The 17,190-nt window shown below is 37.8% G+C and overlaps 1 protein-coding gene across 4 annotated transcripts in view; it reads right to left on the minus strand.

Moving 5' to 3' along the window:
- Window positions 1-1,977: 1,977 nt before the first annotated feature.
- The window catches only part of BTBD8 (BTB domain containing 8), an 82,665-nt gene continuing 67,452 nt past the window's right edge, over window positions 1,978-17,190 (minus strand). For all 4 annotated transcript variants that reach the window (XM_075131637.1, XM_048861625.2, XM_048861626.2 and 1 more), the window contains 5 exons: window positions 16,078-16,711; window positions 15,643-15,730; window positions 14,963-15,102; window positions 10,395-12,836; window positions 1,978-8,980 (listed from right to left, as the gene is read on the minus strand). In XM_075131637.1, the coding sequence (XP_074987738.1) occupies window positions 8,511-8,980; window positions 10,395-12,836; window positions 14,963-15,102; window positions 15,643-15,730; window positions 16,078-16,711 (3,774 nt within the window). In that variant the 3' untranslated portion in view covers window positions 1,978-8,510. The remainder of the gene's footprint in view (window positions 8,981-10,394; window positions 12,837-14,962; window positions 15,103-15,642; window positions 15,731-16,077; window positions 16,712-17,190) is intronic.

Here is a 17,190-nt window from a genome sequence, read left to right on the forward strand (position 1 = left end):
AAAGGGAAATTGCTGTTTGATCCAGGCACTGGTGGCTTCACTGCTCTTAATCCAGCTCTTTCCTTGAACCCCAAGCCTTCAGGAACATGCAAGGCACTCACTGCATATACTTCCCAAATCTTGCCTTCCCCACTTGCCCATCAGAACTGCATTGCATGTGGGGCCTACTCCTTAGAACACAGGAAAAAGCACAAATGTGAATGTGTAGAGAACAAACATTCAACTCTCACTGAACTTTGTAGACCGATTTGGGAGTTTTACGAGGGTGGAAAATGCACCATGTTCTGAGTGGAATGTACAAGCAGATTAAGAAGAGATTTCAAGATGTGCATCTGAAGTCATTTGAGGAGCTGCAGTTCAACTAAGGTTGTGGACTCTTTGAAATGTGTCGATTTAACAGAGGCATACACTGACTGATTCCTCTGAACAGACTCACACTGTCGATTAGACAAGTGAAAAGAAAACTGATTTTGGAAAAATTATTTTAAGCTTCCCTTTACAGAGAATTATTGGACACAAACCCTGAAGTGCAGATACAGTCATTTTATTGGCAACACTTGGCTCTGCTCAGGGAGGCTTTTTGACATTTTGCCAGGCCTACCTTTGTATCTCTCACCAGTTCCAGCCTCTCACCCACTGGGTTGATTCCCCCATTTAGGGAAGACTGTAGTGGAGGAGAGGGCAGGTTCATGTCTGGCTACTGATCAAATCACCTCTAGGTACAGAGCTGAGAATCCCTTCCTACATCTGTCAAATGGCACTTGGGGCTCCTACTCTCAGCTATGACGGTGAAGATCATGATATAAATGATTAGATAAATTAAATGGCTTTGCACTAATTAGTCAAGATACTCCCAATAGCAGTGCTTCCTCAATCTCCAGGCTTTGTGGGGCCACGGATGGGGTATGCATATGTAAAAAGGTGCAGGGAAAAGCGCAGCCAGAACCTCCACAAGAGGTTCTGGAGGAGCCGGAAGAGCGGCTGCAACCTGGCACACTGCAGATAGACATGTGCTAGGGTCTCTCGCACACCGCAAGCGTCAGGAAGAGGGGTGACCCGCACCAGGTACATGCCTGTGCTCATGGCTACATGAAGGAGCCGCATGTGCCAGACGAGCACATAGGGATCCACCTACTCCCTCCAGTCGTAGTCCAGGAGGTCTCCGATCCTGGTCACTTCTGCCAGGACCAAACTCTGGCACACGGAGGGTGGCTCCGCCACCTGCACACAAAGATGAAGATTGTGTATCAGGGGCTCCATGAGGAGATCTGCCCCCTCGTGGCTGCCATGGACCTGGTCACCGAGACCAGCTTCCAGGTCCGGAGGAGGTCCTGGTAGAAGACCGGCAGCTCGGAGAGGTCTCGCAGAAGACCTCTCGGATGGAAATAAAAGAGCTTCCATAGAAGGCGGGTATATTAGCCCCAAGATAAGCAGGTCCTTTTCCCATGGTAATTGAACAGGGGTTACTCCAGCTTAATTTAGGACACCTGGGGCCAATCAAGGGCCTGCCAGAACCTGGTAAAAGCCTCCCCTCAAGTCAGATAGGGGCATGCAATAAGATCTGTGGGGAGCAGGTGTGCTACTGGAGAGCCGGATGGTGCAGACACTGAGAAATGCCAGCAGACAGACCTCACGGTACAGAGGTGAAGAGCAGGGGAAACCCTGCCCAACAGGGTGTATATCCCTTCTGGGACCCAAAGGTTTGGGGAGAAGAGACCCTGCCAGATGGGAGAGACTGAACTGGGTGCCTGGCCTGCCGCCACAACACCCGGAGGAGCTACCAGAGACTAAGAGGCTCTCCTCCCCCTCCCCTGTCAGGGAGGCCGGGAGGAACCCCTGCTCAGACAAGGAGGGGGACAGTAAACCCAAGGGTGTGAGGAATCCCCCAGCCCATTGCTAAGAGGAAGTGTGGAACCCACCAAGGCGGAGAAGGAGCTCTGCCACACCCCACGTGCAATGAAGTACAAAGACTCAGCATTTCAGTTACATACAGGGTTTATTTTCCATTTTATACATAAATGGAGAAGGCTTGTAGGACTAAGCAACTATACAGCAATTTTAGAAACAGAAGTGCATGTTCACTATTCATCATTTGGAGATGCAGATAGTTACTTATCCCTAGGATCACAATGTGGGCTAAATGTTTAAAAGGCAAACAGGTAGAAAACATGCACGTTTTCAGTTTGTTTTTTAAGCTATCAAACAACTCTAAACCACTGGGTGATCAGATATTTTAGGACCCTAAAGCCATGGTTTGCTGGAAGTGAAACTGTACCTTCTCTCATAATGTATCCTAGTTTATATGTAGGAGATCTATCAAGAACTGGAGCATAACAGTCCAGAAAATGTTTTCTATTCTACAGTTAAAAAAAAAAAAAAAAAGTAGATCAATTAGTGGAAGGTAGAAAGGTCTGACACTCAGATGAGTCTGTCTGCCACATAAGTAATTTATGGGGTCTGAGCATGATATGACTGCTGGTTGATAGTTATTTTAAGATTGTATGAAAGATAAAACTATATAGAGATTTTACACTGCTACATTGGATCTGATGTACACATTGGCCTGTCCCTGACATATCAGTGTTATGTACACTGATGATATTGTACTGAATACAATACTACTCTCAGATTTATAAACAAACAAATTCAATACTCTAGCACAAGTCTGACAATCATATATTTGCCTTACCAGTATAAAACACTCAAAGGGCACTAGAGGGCTGGAGTCTTGTGATATATTAAACAGTGCTCAGGCAAAGCTTTGCCAAACTCAGCATTACGGAATGAATCACATTGTGAAAATGAAACAAAAATTTGAAGCAATACTGGCTAAAAGTTTCATTTTGGGTGCCTGAAGTTAGACATCCATCTCCATATGTAGGCACGTACATAACAATGGCCAGATTTTTAATGGGAGCAGCAAAGGCTCAACATTTCTGAAAAAAATAAGGCCACTCAGGTGGCTAAACATGGAGATGGTGCCTAACTTTAGGCACCAAGAGGTACATGTGACGCATTATCTCAAACTTACTGAATAGACTGTGCACATATTTCCTTCCCTTTCAGACTTTTTTTTTTTTTAACACAAACTATTTTGACCACTTATATCTAAGTAAGAATCTTACTAGGCACGGTACAAAACCCTTGAATAATTGAGTATTTTTTTCAATAGGAATGGAAATAGAATCTGAAAACATTTCTAGCCTTGCTGTAATTCAAGCTTCCCACCTGCCTTGAAGTTACATTTCTTACAGCTTTGAAATCACAACTGAAGTACCAATAGGATCACATATTGAGGCAGATTTCTTACCTGGGAATGTCTGTGCAGTAACCAGGGAGAGCAGGAAAACAGCATAATAATAATGGAACTAAGTATTTATACTATTGTGGCACCCAGAGAGTCCAATCAGGATCCCATTGGGAATTAAAAATAGTTTCAGGTATTACACCTACTTTTTAGTTCCCCTGCCAATTTTTGTGATTTTACAAACACTTCATGAAGTTTAAAACATGTTTGTGCACTTCTTGTACACAACGGATGAAAGAAAAACATGGAGAAATGACTAAGGGCCCAATCACGCAAATACTCCGATGAAGTGAGCTGTAGCTCACGGAAGCTTATGCTCAAATAAATTGGTTAGTCTCTAAGGTGCCACAAGTACTCCTTTTCGTTTTGCGAATACAGACTAACACGGCTGTTACTCTGAAACCATTCACTCATACAAGTAGTTCAAAGACAGGTACATGCTTAAATGTTTGCAAGATTGTGGCCTGACTACACAGAGGAAACTGTGAAACTGAATGTAGACAGAAGGCTGTCAAATGAAAGATCAGAAGAGTTGTACTTTCTGCTCCAGGCTCTTTCAATTATTGGTAATAACTGTAGGAAAAAAAATTCAGATGGAAGTGGGTTTTTTGTTTGTTTGTTTGTTTTTAGTTTAAGTTGATTATTCCTCTAAAGAAGTTCATTTTCCAGTGCACCAGGTTCAGCTCCCTGAAATATACCCCCTGGCCAGAGTCTGGATACTAACTTACGTAGGTATAAAGAAAAGGAGTACTTGTGGCACCTTAGAGACTAACCAATTTATTTGAGCATAAGCTTTCGTGAATGCATCCAATGAAGTGAGCTGTAGTTCATGAAAGCTTACGCTCAAATAAATGTTAATCTCTAAGGTGCCACAAGTACTCCTTTTCTTTTTGCGAATATAGACTAACACGGCTGCTATTCTGAAACCTGTCATTAAGTAGGTATAGAATTTTTTGCAGTGAAACAGCAGTATTTCTAATTGTGCTGTAGAATCCTCCACCACAGCTTGTCATCAACAATAGATTCATGAAAACAGTTACAAAATTTCTGCAAGAGATAAAAGCTTGTAGTCATAATGGATGTCATTTTAAAAGCCCATTTCCCACCTCTAGTCCTGTGTAGTCATCACTAGTTTTGTTACACAGCCACTTGCCCTGAATTCCTGTATTTTTTTTGTCTTCAGTTCTGCTTAGTGCTGGAAAGAGCATGATATACCAAGGTAGAACAGTTAATAATCCAATCATGAATATCAGCATAATACACACAATTATGCTTGGTTAAATTTTCTTTGCCATAAATCATCCCTACATCTAAAATATTAGAACTTAGCAGACTAGAGATAGAGAACTATTCAGTACATGTACAAAGAAACCCTGCTTTTATACTACATGCACTTTAGTCACATAGGCCATGAACCTACTCCAGCTGAGATCAATGGGAGTTTTACCTTTGACTTTAATGGGAGCAAGATTGTGCCTTCTTAATTGTTTATGTTCCATGGCAGGCAATGCTGAAAGACATAGTAATAAGTCTTAACACCTTCAAACAGAGGGATTAGATTTTTTGGAACAAATGCAGTAAGCGTATTGATAATGAATTTCCAGATGGCAATAACATGGTATCAAAGGTTTAAAATAGTCTACGCTGCTAGCAATATATAGCTAGAACAGGTTTTTAATTTACAGGTTGTATTTCCAGGAAGACGTTAACACACAAAAAGGTTAAGGGGGCCAGATCCTGGACTCAATCTTCAGGTAGAGGGCAGTGGAAAACAGAATTATGGCATTTCAAAAATTCAATGCAACTTTGAAGTAGAGTTCAAAAATAAAAATATAGCCCACACTTATTCAAGATGTACAGAGAGGCTTCATGCTGGCCAGAACTGCCATCTTGCAAACTGGACATATTTCTTGGACAGCATCAGTATTGCTTTTCTTTACCAATTGCCTCCAAAGCACTTAAAAGGAGGACCTTCTTACTCCACTGATCTATTCCCTGTGAGCATCACAGCCATATCTGCTGACTTTATTGTAATTATGTTAGATGCTACAGTTAAGTTCTTCCAAGAAAAAGTTGACATACGTGGCCTTCTCCATCCCCGTGGTTTACTTTCCCTTTCTTCTCCTCCTCCTCCAATTCGCCTCATTCTCCTGTCACTCAGACAGATGTTTCTTATCTGTTCTCATCATTTTCTTGTACTCCCCTGTCTATATCAATCTGTTGTCTTTTGTCTTACTGAGATTTTAGGTTCTTTGGGGTACAGACTATCTTTTAGTTTTGTGTTTGTATAGCACCTAGCACAATGGGGTCCTGGTCCTTGACTAGGGCTCCTAGGCACTTTGGCAATACAGATAATGAATACTACTGCTACTTTTTACTCCTGTTGGTTTTGCAGAGCTAATTCGGCTGAGAGAGAGAGAGCTGGATTCTATTATTTCTTGTGCGTTGACAAACTTTTTACTAAATTCCACTTAGTTACACCCGTTCCAATCCACTGAAGAAGTTGTACCTATATCACTGAGGACCTGAGAAAATAATACAAGTTGACTTTCAAATTCTAGCCTGAAAAAATGAGAGCTGGTATTCAGAAAAAAAAACAAAACAAAAACCCACATTATTTTAACTGTAACTTAATCATATTTGATCTGGGAGTCAGACACACAAACAGGGAAACGTCATTTTTCACAGTTACTTTTCAGATATGAGCTGCACTTGAAAAAATACAGGAAAATATAAAGGAAAGGGGACAGAGCGCACAAGGATCCTTCTCTTTCATTCACTGTCTACTCTCCTGATCTTTTACCTTTTTTTCTCCCATATTATTTTGTGTAAAAATTAATACTCTCTTGTGCCTTCATCAATTTAGAGTTCATTAAATGTTTTTATTTTATACCTTTCATGGTCCTTATTGTCTCCTACACAGGAATAACCACGTTGGGGGGAGAGACCCAAGTTTCGTCTCTATTTTGAGTTATTTGAACCCTCTTAAGCTTATGTGGTTTACCCCTCTATAGACGACAATGGTGGTTTTTCCTTATCCCAAAGATTCTCCAATATCTGTGCTCCTCTCAGAACTGGAGGAGGTAAATGAGGTCTCTCTCCTGATCTTGGAGGAGATTTCCTTTTGGGAGTTCCCCTAGCTGCAGTAACCTCCCCTCCCCTGTCCACCAAATGTGGATAATGGAGCAAATACAGCCTACAATGCCTAAGATGCTGAGCTTGCACAAACTCAGGCTTTATTAATTTATGCAGCTTCCTTTGAGGGTTTAGGACAGGATATCCAGGAGTCCAACTGATGCTCCTAGCCTCCTCACAGGAACCCTTAGGAAGGACCCTCTATAAGAAAGCTGGGGATGGGCATGCAGCCAAGTCTGAACTCCCTTCTAAGTATCATGGGCACAGACATGAAGGGGAGATTAATGTTTTTTCTTTAACCTCTCTCTCCATTAAAAAAAAAAAAGGTAAAATCCTTGCTCTATCGATTTATAATTCTGCTTCAGTAAAATGTTGATTGTATTGACAGACAGTCAAAGTCAGTGTATAGCAGCCTTTCCAAGTCAGGAGATCTGAGATCAAATGCTGATTAGGTCAAAAGTGAAAGTTTGTTCAGCAGTCACTGCTTAGCCACATCTCAAAGCGACTTCACAATTCAAGGCTACTGTCAGTCTCTTCTTATAAACAGCCTAGGATTAAGATAACAGGAATACCTGCAGACCAGGATTAAGGTGAATTGGCCGAATTGTGCAAAAGTTTAGAAAACACCCGCCTGTATTATCCTTGGCTATAACCAGTGCAAGTTAGACTTTTGGTAAAAAAGCCTTTTTTTTTAAATCACCATTTTAGTAATTTGTTACTGCAGTGTAGCACTCCCATTTGAAGGCACATCTCCTGTTAATGACCAACAGGAGGGGATCTGCAGAAGCAATATTGTATAGTTTACATAAGAACATCCTTATTGCTGCGTTTTGCCTCAGTATGGCATGAAGAATATGGTCCAATACCCCTCACCTGGAAAGTATCCCCCTTATTAACCCCAATTCTCAAAAACAACAATAAAAAAACCCCTGCTCATGTCATTTAACTGCCATCTTCTTTAGCAGCAGAATGAGCAGAGCAGACATGGTGAGAAGCATTTCCTTCTCGGTTCTCCTTAATCAAGAGGATGAGACACTGGGCCTCCAGAAGGAAATTTTTATAGAAATTATGAGATTAAAAAGATTAAAAAGAGACAGCAAAACCCCTAATACTCTCACAAAGATACAAAGATTTTGAAAACCCCAATAAACTAGTTATGACTTAAACAGTAGGGGAGGGGCACAAAAGTGTCTTCAGTAGTAGCACAACCAAAATTCCACTTCAAACATGGACTTTTAAAATGAAAAATGCAAGAGAGCCACTGCTAAAGCTTCAGACTTAATCTACTTTTTGAGCTGTTAGACACAGTATTTTAGAACAGGCTTAGCATTCTGATTCATACACCATACCATTATTTACTGAAGGGGATGTATTTGTGTTCCCAAGAGAGGAACTGTACCATTCTTACAGTACCTCTGTAGTCTTGTATTTAAATAAATGACAATTTAAAAACAGTTATTGAAAATGTTCAAAACAAACAAAAAATATACAAAATCAATCTGGTGGAAACAAACTGAACAAGCGGCTTATGTAAATAAAGTCCAAAACTTTTTACATTCTGTAAATGCAAGTATACATTTCTAATATTTAAAGTACTGTTGGAACACAACACCTTTCAACACAACTGCTCAATCTTTTATTGTTGAAAAATCACCAAGTCACTGTATGAAGAGCAAAAAGGAAAAGAATGGCGCTACTTATGCAGTCAGATGTTAAAATCCATGCTCAATAAAGAATATATTAACAAATAACAGGAAGAGGATAGAAGATGGAGTTTAAACCAAGATTTTTCTTGCAAGTCATCTAATTTTTCTAACAATTCCAGAAAATACATGCTCAAAGTTGATTTTAGAAAAACATCTATTTCAGCTTTGAAAAATTATTCTATTTGTGACTAAAGCTAGGTTATAAATTACCAGTATTTACCTCAATATATTGGAAAGATTGCCTCAGTATCAAGAATTGGCTGTTCTTAACTGATGCAGTATTTCATTATTGTATGGAAACAATGCATCAAAAAATAGATTTGGGGCAGGGGATGGAGTCCATTTTCAAACACTTGATCACTTTAATGATGGGTTTCCAGTTCAAGAATTGTCCACTCCCCTTGAGGAGAAGAACAATCTTCAGAGGAAAAGCTTGCCACTGTTATGCTTGCTGAAGAATCATCCAGTGGTGACATTAATTCAGTCCATCTACTGAAAGTATCAACGTGTGATTTACCCTGAGGTTTTGAACCATCTCGTGCCAGAAGTAGTGTCTGATTGATAAGATATTGTGCTAAGTTAAGGTCTTCGGGAACAGAGTTTTTGAAATCAATGTTTGAGTCCTGCTCAGATAACAATTGCCTGAGAAGAGTCCAGTCCCGTTCTGCAAATTGCTGATCTTCAAAATCCACATCTAGAATGTCCCTTTCTGACTCCATCCTCTGCTCAGTAGCTTCTCCAACATCCATCTCATATATTGGAGAAAGGGTTTTTGAAGGTCGATGCTCATACATGCAGGTTTGTGCCAATACGTCATAATCATCTATGTCTCCTGCAATAATTCATAATACTACACAATGTAAAAATTGCACATGTTCCCCCTTCAGGGCTTTGTAGAGCAAAATTTAACTCATTGCACCAGAAACAATCCAACAAGTAAGAAAAAATGTAAATTTATACAAAATTGACAAAATGTAGGCATTTATTTTCTGTGTAAAAAACCAACCAACCAAACAAACAAACGAATTCTGGTTTACAGATTAAGTTAGAGCAGCAATCACCACTGGTAATTAACAATAAACTTTCATAATTAGAAAATTTCTGATACAGAAAAGACAAGTTATGTAAACAAACAATGCACATGGAATTTTTAATTCACTACAATAACTTAAAGTTGGAACAGGAGGTGGGTGGGAAGGAAGGGGAAAAAAAAAAAAAGAACATATGATCACTGAATGGTGATGTAAGCTATATCAGCTCCAAAGAGAAGGAAAAACAAAATAGCTTATTCACAGGCTTATTTTATACTACACATTATAAGGGTAGCTGCAGGCAAGGACAAGCAAACTTAAAAAAAATAGTACAACTTTTAAAGGTCTTCTGTGGTTCTGCTGAACATAGATCATCAGCATTTCATTACTTTTGAATACACAATACTTAATATATTCAGACACTATTGTGTATTTTATGATGGGATACTTTGAATTACTGGTTTAAAAAGACAAAACAGATAAAACATCTAGACAATAATCAAACTCGGTGAATCAAGCTAGAGCTTTTTTGTTTATGATCACTGGTTCAAATATAATCTCTCTTTTAGGAAATCCGTTTTCACTGGTAAAATTTAAAACAATTTTAATAATCCTGTAAACTGCAAGTGTTAGGTCCAAACCTGCTCCCACTGAAGTCTATGGGAAACATCCCGCTGAATTCAGTGGGAGAAGGATCAGCATCCATATCTCTGTGTAAAATACAATATATCAACAAATTGCAAAAGTAATGAATATAGCTGTTAAGGTAAACAGTTCAGTGCACTTTAGTAAGGTTATTACTGTAGTTATTGCACATCCCACTTAAATATATGATATAGGTTGTAAAGCAGACAAAACGTATACAAAAGTTCCCACCAAAAGCTGATGCTGCCAATGTTAAATTGGACCAAAAATAATTAGCATGCAAGGAATTGTTCCCAATCTTTCTTTTTAGTACTGCATAAAATCTATCTGAATAGATTTGCCTAGTACAAATATTCAAGTTTTCCACTGAAACATTAAGTTATTTAATCTGTATCCAAAATGGACGAGCATTCAGTAAACAAGTAAATAATTAAAAGCATTTATGTTTTGTTAAAAAAGTTGAGCCAATTATTAATTAGAGTTCATGATTTGACCCCAGACATCACATTTCCAATATTCTGCCTAATTTAATTTTTTGAGGGACTTAACATTTCTATTTCTGTACATTACCTGCAGGTAAATCAGTATTAGTGTATTCAGTAGGTGCTCGTTGACATTCTCTCACTTGACCTTCCTGAGTCAGTAACTGACTCTTACAGGGTTTTACAGGTTTTGCAGAGCTGTTCTTTTGCATGTCACAATTATTATCTCTTTGATGAAGGTCCAGATGACATGGTCTTTCTTGAGACTTTGTGTCATTGTCTGAAAGTTTATTGCACTGCTGAATTTCGTTAATCTCTTCATTCTTACTATTTACCTTTTGCTCTTGTATTGAACACTGACTATCTGCTACTGAAAGTACTTTCTCTGGGCAATTTTGTTCTGTCACCGAAGCACCCTGATTATCTTTTCCTTTGATTTCTGTGTTATGAGGATCTACAAAAAAGTGCTCACTTTTATCTAATCTCTCACGTCTATCCTTTTCTCGCTGTTTGCATTCCAGGAATCCATCTTCAGTTTCCAATGAATACCTTGAATAATAAGTCTTTCCATCATGCTCCTGAGATACACTATCAAAAACATCAGAAGGAGTAGGGGAATCTATGGAATGCTGAAGGGGACCATGAGCGTCTCCGTCATCAGATCCCAACTCTTCACATTCGTCTACTGAAAGTAAAACAGATCGCTTAAAATTTTTAGTTGTAGAAAACTCTTGACTTTCAATATCATTCTCTGTTGCATCTTCAAAAGCTAAATTAACAATTCCTTGGAATGGCTGAGTAGGAGGGTCAGATGGAGGAAAGGTTTCTGTTACATTTTCTGCTTCAGATCTTTCATCTTCCGTTTCATCTGCAGAAGAGGAAACTTGGTCCGCTTCCTGAGTAAACTGTGCACTGCCAAAAGTAGTGTTTTCATTTTCCCTAGTATTGAACCTTAATACACCTTGATGTGACCACATTTCAGATCTTTTTCTTGGTATCTCATCATCACTAGTTGAATTAACACGGAAAAGATCTGAACCCTCTTTTTTCATTTTCACTTCTATTCTTAGACTACTGTCATAGATCTTCAGTTCTTCAGGTGTACTTGTATCACTGCTGCTTCTTCCAAGAAAATCATGGCACAACATAGTGCTACATTTAGAAATCCCTCTCTCATTTGATCCTTCATCATCCTGAGAGCCTCCAGCATCATAGTCTTCTGATCTTGGTTTGATATCATCAGAAGATGTTGTTGCACTGCCGGTATCAGATTCAGGACTCTCTTTTGTATCCAACACACCTGAATTCAAATTCCAACGATCCACAAAGGGAATTTCTGAATTTTCATGGCTTTCTGGTGTTTCTGTAGTATCCATATCTTTAGGTGAACATTTTTCTGTAACCTGTCCTGTGAAACATTTTGAAGCAGCATCTGAGTCTACTGTAGCAGACCTGTATTCGGTCAAGGCTGATTTATCAGACAATTGACCAGCCTTTGCAAATCCCTTTACATGAGTCTTAGAGGATTTTCTTTCATCTTGTTCTGAATTAGAGGCATTTGTTACCTTAGAAAAGCTGGGAAAGTGATCTTCATAATTAATGCCCATTTCAGTGTTTAAGGTTTCATTTTGTTCCGCACAGTCTTCTATTGCTTGTGTTAAATGTACTTTGCTGTTTCCTGAATATCCCAAGTATTTCTGAGCTGAATCACAAACAGTTTTGCACTTTTTCAATCTTTCTTCTGAAACGGAACTAGGGAGTTTTTGGCCAGTATTCTTGCAAATGACTGAGTATGCATTTCTACTAGGCTCTGTATAACAATTAAATTCAGTTGTACTATCATCATCTTTGTTTTTATCTACCAGATATTCAATTTCATCTTCACAAACCTGTTTTGATTCCATTTCATTTTGCATTGAAATATTCAGCTTAGGAACATTTTGTCCTCTAACTTGAATACAAAAAGGTTTGGTTTCTACTTTGTATTCCCCATTTTCAAGAGGATCCAATAATTTTCTTGGATCAGGTTGCCATGATGCCATGAGCAGGTCTCCTCTGCTACACTCTATCATAGATTTTTCACACTTACTTTGTTTTGCAGGGCTGCATTTGTTATTGTCGTGTGGCTGAATTGCAAAAGCAGCAGCAGTGTGTTGTTCAAGTTTCTGTTCTGAACTTTTCTGTTCAGGACTATGCATGTTTTTCTGGACAACAGGAGATTTACTTCTTGAATGTCTTTGTGTTGAAGATTGAGCTTTTGATATAGGCTGCCCAGTAACTATTTTCTGTTTTGGGTCTTTACTGTTTATAGTCTCACCTTTCTTCGAATGGGTCTGATTTTTGGGTGTTCCTATTATTTTTGCAGTGGCTTTAACTGCAGATGTTTGTGATTGTTTAATACTCTTTTTCTTAGATGAAGGTTGTTTTTCTGAAAGTCTTGTCTGAGACAAATTTTGCATCATGTTTTTTTCTTCATTTTGTTTCGGAAACATTCCAGATTTTAATGAATTTTGTGAATCTCCTTGTGGTCCTAACAAATAAAAAAGTAAACAAAACACATTCTAGTCAGAGAACTATATTATTGATAAGTTGGATGCATGTAATTCAATTTAATATTTGTTACCCAATTAAATGATCTTAAACACAAACATTTAATAAAAATATCTTGCACTAATATAGGACCTTTGAATGCAAAGCACTTTACAAACTGTAAATGTAGGAATCATCCACTACTGAAGTGCAACTATTACTAGAGTGGAAAGCAGCAGCTATCTAACGGTACACAAAAATCACTGCTCAGCTGTTTAACCTAGGAAGTGATGAGTACTCTATTCAATTTAAATTACAGAGGAAATTTAAGTAAGCAGAATGTACTTATTCTAGTTGTAATATGGCCAAAACACCAGTGTTAACACTCCTGCTCTTTCAGAAAGTGTTGTGAGATCTTTAATGACCATAAATGGACAGGACCTATGTTTCATGTACTCGCTCAAGGGTTCTCAAACTGGGGGTCGGGACCCTTTAGGGGGTCACGAGGTTATTACATAGGGGGTCGTGAGCTGTCAGGCTCCACCCCAAACTCCGCTTTGCCTCCAGCGTTTATAATGGTGTTAAATATACAAAAAAGTGTTTTTAATGTATAAAACTCGTACTCAGAGGCTTGCTGTGTGAAACGGGTCACCAGTAGAAAAGTCTGAGAACCCCTTTACTAGCTGAATGTGAATTAAAGTAGCATTCTGGTTCTAATTTAATCAATAAGGAAATGTAGTGTTTCAAGCTGAAAATACTCCACCCTTTACTTTCCTTCTTGTGCCTTGGCACAGCCAGGTCTCTACACAGTGAAGGTTATTACATACCATACCATACTTGCTATAAAAACAGCTACAATGGACTACACTTTTTGCTAGTTATAAAATAGGTTGCCAAGGTGTTAAAATGCAGATTTAAAAAAGGTAATTCTCAAGGTATATTGTCCTTGCACCTTAAACTGATTTCTCCTTGCCTTACGATACTTTTTCCATGTCTGTGAATGCACAGTATTTCTATACTGATGCTTATTAATGGAGCAGACAGTGAATTTTTAAGAAAAGAGAAGTCAGGTTTTACTTAATACTCTGAGGACTTTGGACTTTCACTTAATATATTTTATATCCCATAATATACTCTTATTTTATTTCAAAATCCTTAAGAGTAATGAGTAAACACTACTTATCTTTTACCCATAGGCAATCGTGTGCTCCAGAACTGATGATCAGTGCTACTGACATTTAGAGTTCAGTACATGCTGGAATACCTTGGCTTGTGTGACAAGTCAATAACTTTGGGGCTGTAACTATGAGACCAACTAAATATGAAAAATAATGTCGGTTAGGTTAATTTTGTTATGTTTTGTTATGTTTGTAATTTTGTTATGGTTAGGCTAATTATGTTAATTTGAGCATTACAGTCTTTATAGTAGTGGAATTTTGTTCACCTCTAACACTTGTTCCCTGCACATTACTGTGACTTGCAAAGTCATTCATCAGCAGTTCTGATTTTCTACCTCCTACTTAGGTTTTTTCCACAACCACTGTAACTCTCTCTGGTGTTATAATACAAACAAACTGAAGTGATTATATTTTGCACTCTATAAAAGTTTAATTCTTATTTACACACTTAAATTAAAAGATTATTACAAAAGAAAAGATCATTTTGAAATATTTTTACTACATATTGTACAGAATGCATGAAAAACTATATTCATAAATGATGAACACTGGAATCAACCAGTTTTAAATATAAAAAACATATTATGTAGACAAAAGGAGAAATATCTTCCATCCAATCCTCAGCATGGATCTCTAATGTGTATGTGAACTTGTTTCAGATACAGAATTTCTACTGAACTTAATGGAAGTTCTAGGTGCAGAATACTTAAGATACCATCAGAGGACAAAAGATCCACAAAGCATATTAGGGAAGAGGGTTCTCCCCGATAGCTGGCCATATTATATAGATAGATATAGATATAGACACACACACACCAGCCTCATGAGAATTAAACAAGCAGAAAAATATATCTAAGGTCTGTCAGCAAAAATGAAATATGGGAAATACACCAAGATCATCAGAACTTGTCTGTTGTCTGATAACAAATTCCTTATCATTTAATTCTACCTTGGTTTTTAGCAACATTAGCTGGTGCATTCTTTGTCTTCTTCTGAGATGTAGAATTGCCACTCACATTTCCCTTTTTCTTCAAAACAGTTTGTTGATTTTGTTCACTGTATCCTTTTCCAGTGGATTTCTTTGTCACACTGTGGGAGAAAAAGATACTGCTTGCATTACTTGCAAGTTTAAGATCTAAAAATGAATTTGTTTAAATAATCAGTAGTACTCTATATATTTTAACATCGAAAGCACATTATATGCCATGTGAAATGACTTTCCTCTTTCTGAAAATAAACAATATATTTAGGGACCCCTGTCTCCAAGGTACTAACTCCTCTCATCTTCCACTGATTTTGTAGCTCCATCTAAAGCTATTTCAGAGGTTATGGACAGTTCTCAGCACTTCCCAGGATTCAGTCATATAATTGTTCAGATCTGCAGGCTTACTGTAACAATGCTAAAATAACAAATACACAAAGCAGCCCAAACCCAGAGGCAAAAGAATTCTATCATCACAAGAATATTGTCCATAGTTATTTCTACTTTCTTACTAACAATGAGAAATAGACAACTATTCTGAAAAATTCTTAGGTTTAAAAACATGTTGATTAAATGACAATTACATTTAATCAAGCAATTAAAAACCCAGTATATAATTATAAGTAATATTTTGATTTCCCACAAACCTATTTGTTGTAATGTTAGTCTCAAGTTCATTAGCTTTTTTGTTGGTGGCTCCATTAGTCATCTTCAAAGCAGACTTTGTTTTCACTGCTATAAGCAAAATTAAAGATTTAGTTATAGGATAAAATGTATGATATACAAATACCTAAAAAGAAATACTAACGTATAAATGGTCAGATACTGAAAACAGCATAGATGCCAAAACTGGAAGAATTGAGATTTTTATAGTGCTGTCTTGTATACGCACATATTTTTTCAAAGCACATACAATTTGAGTTAGAGCCATTAATATGGGGCATTTTAGCATTACTTTTTGTAATTAATATTTATTTTAAAAATGTGCTTGTGCAGGATCATAACCATATAGAATAGAACTCTTCAGGCTGTTTTCTAGCATATGACCTGCCTGTGGCAAGTCAGAAGGGATCTCTTATTACCAGTATGTTTTTTTCCTTCATCTACTGGTTTATCCTCTTTGGGTTCATCTAGTTGTTCATTGGAAATCTGTAAATCTGTACTTGAGTTTGTTGACTTGCTGAAAGTTCCTGTCTCTGTTACCAGAGAGGGTGATTCTTTCCCTGTGGTTTTCTTCAATGGCTTTGTTTTGATTTGCACACTTGGGCTTCCAGTAAGTACTTTAGGTCTGGCACCTGAACTTTTTCCTTCCTGATTTTTTACTCCTTTTCCACTTCCTGAATTTTTTTGCCCACTTGAAGATGACCTCTCTGAATCTTGTTTGGTAATCAAGCTTTCAGCCTTAGCATTTCCACTGATTTCTGTTTTTGGCTTTATGACAGCTCTAGCCTTTGGTGAAGCAACTTTTTCCCCAGTTTTTGAATCCTTTGTAATCTTGGAAACTGTTTTCTTACTATCTTTTCCCTTCAAGTCATCATGTTTTGAAGTCTTATTAGCAGTGTTTCTGTTAGTACTTGATGTATGTCCAGATGCTCCTAATCCATCAGATTTCATTTTATCCTGATTAGTGAAGGAATTGCCCCAATAATCTCTCTTGCTGTTTACTTTCCAGGAAGTGTGCCTTATATCAACAGAGTCAGTAATGCGTCTGTTTAGCTGCAAAGAACAGAAGATACTTAGCAACACAATAAACCATGCATAATCTTTAGCTCTTGAAACGTAGGTACTCCTGAAGTTTAGCATGAATCTAGCACTAAAAGTAGAGTTTAGGAGGAAGAAATAAAAATCATTTTTCAAGTCATGGAGCTCAGATTGCTGCCTTTCAAGCACTCTTAAGTACTAACTCCAGTTCCCTTTACGTCCCCTATTGAATCAGAGGGTACAAGAAATGCCTATGCAAAACCTTGTCCTTTGCTTTGGACACAATACTGTATAATCTTTATACAATAGTTCCTGTTGGAAAGATTCATTTATTTTATAGGTTGTATTTAGATTTTCAAAGTGGGAATTCAGTATATGATTCCCTAGGAACATAAACACTGCCATTATTTTTAAATACATATGACATGGGAAGCTTTCAACCATTCTAAAACAGTACATCTTCCAAATAAGGGTTCAGAATTCCCAGGTAAAGG

This window comes from Caretta caretta, chromosome 8, assembly GCF_965140235.1.
Source record: "Caretta caretta isolate rCarCar2 chromosome 8, rCarCar1.hap1, whole genome shotgun sequence".
NCBI classification, from domain to species: Eukaryota; Metazoa; Chordata; order Testudines; family Cheloniidae; genus Caretta; species Caretta caretta.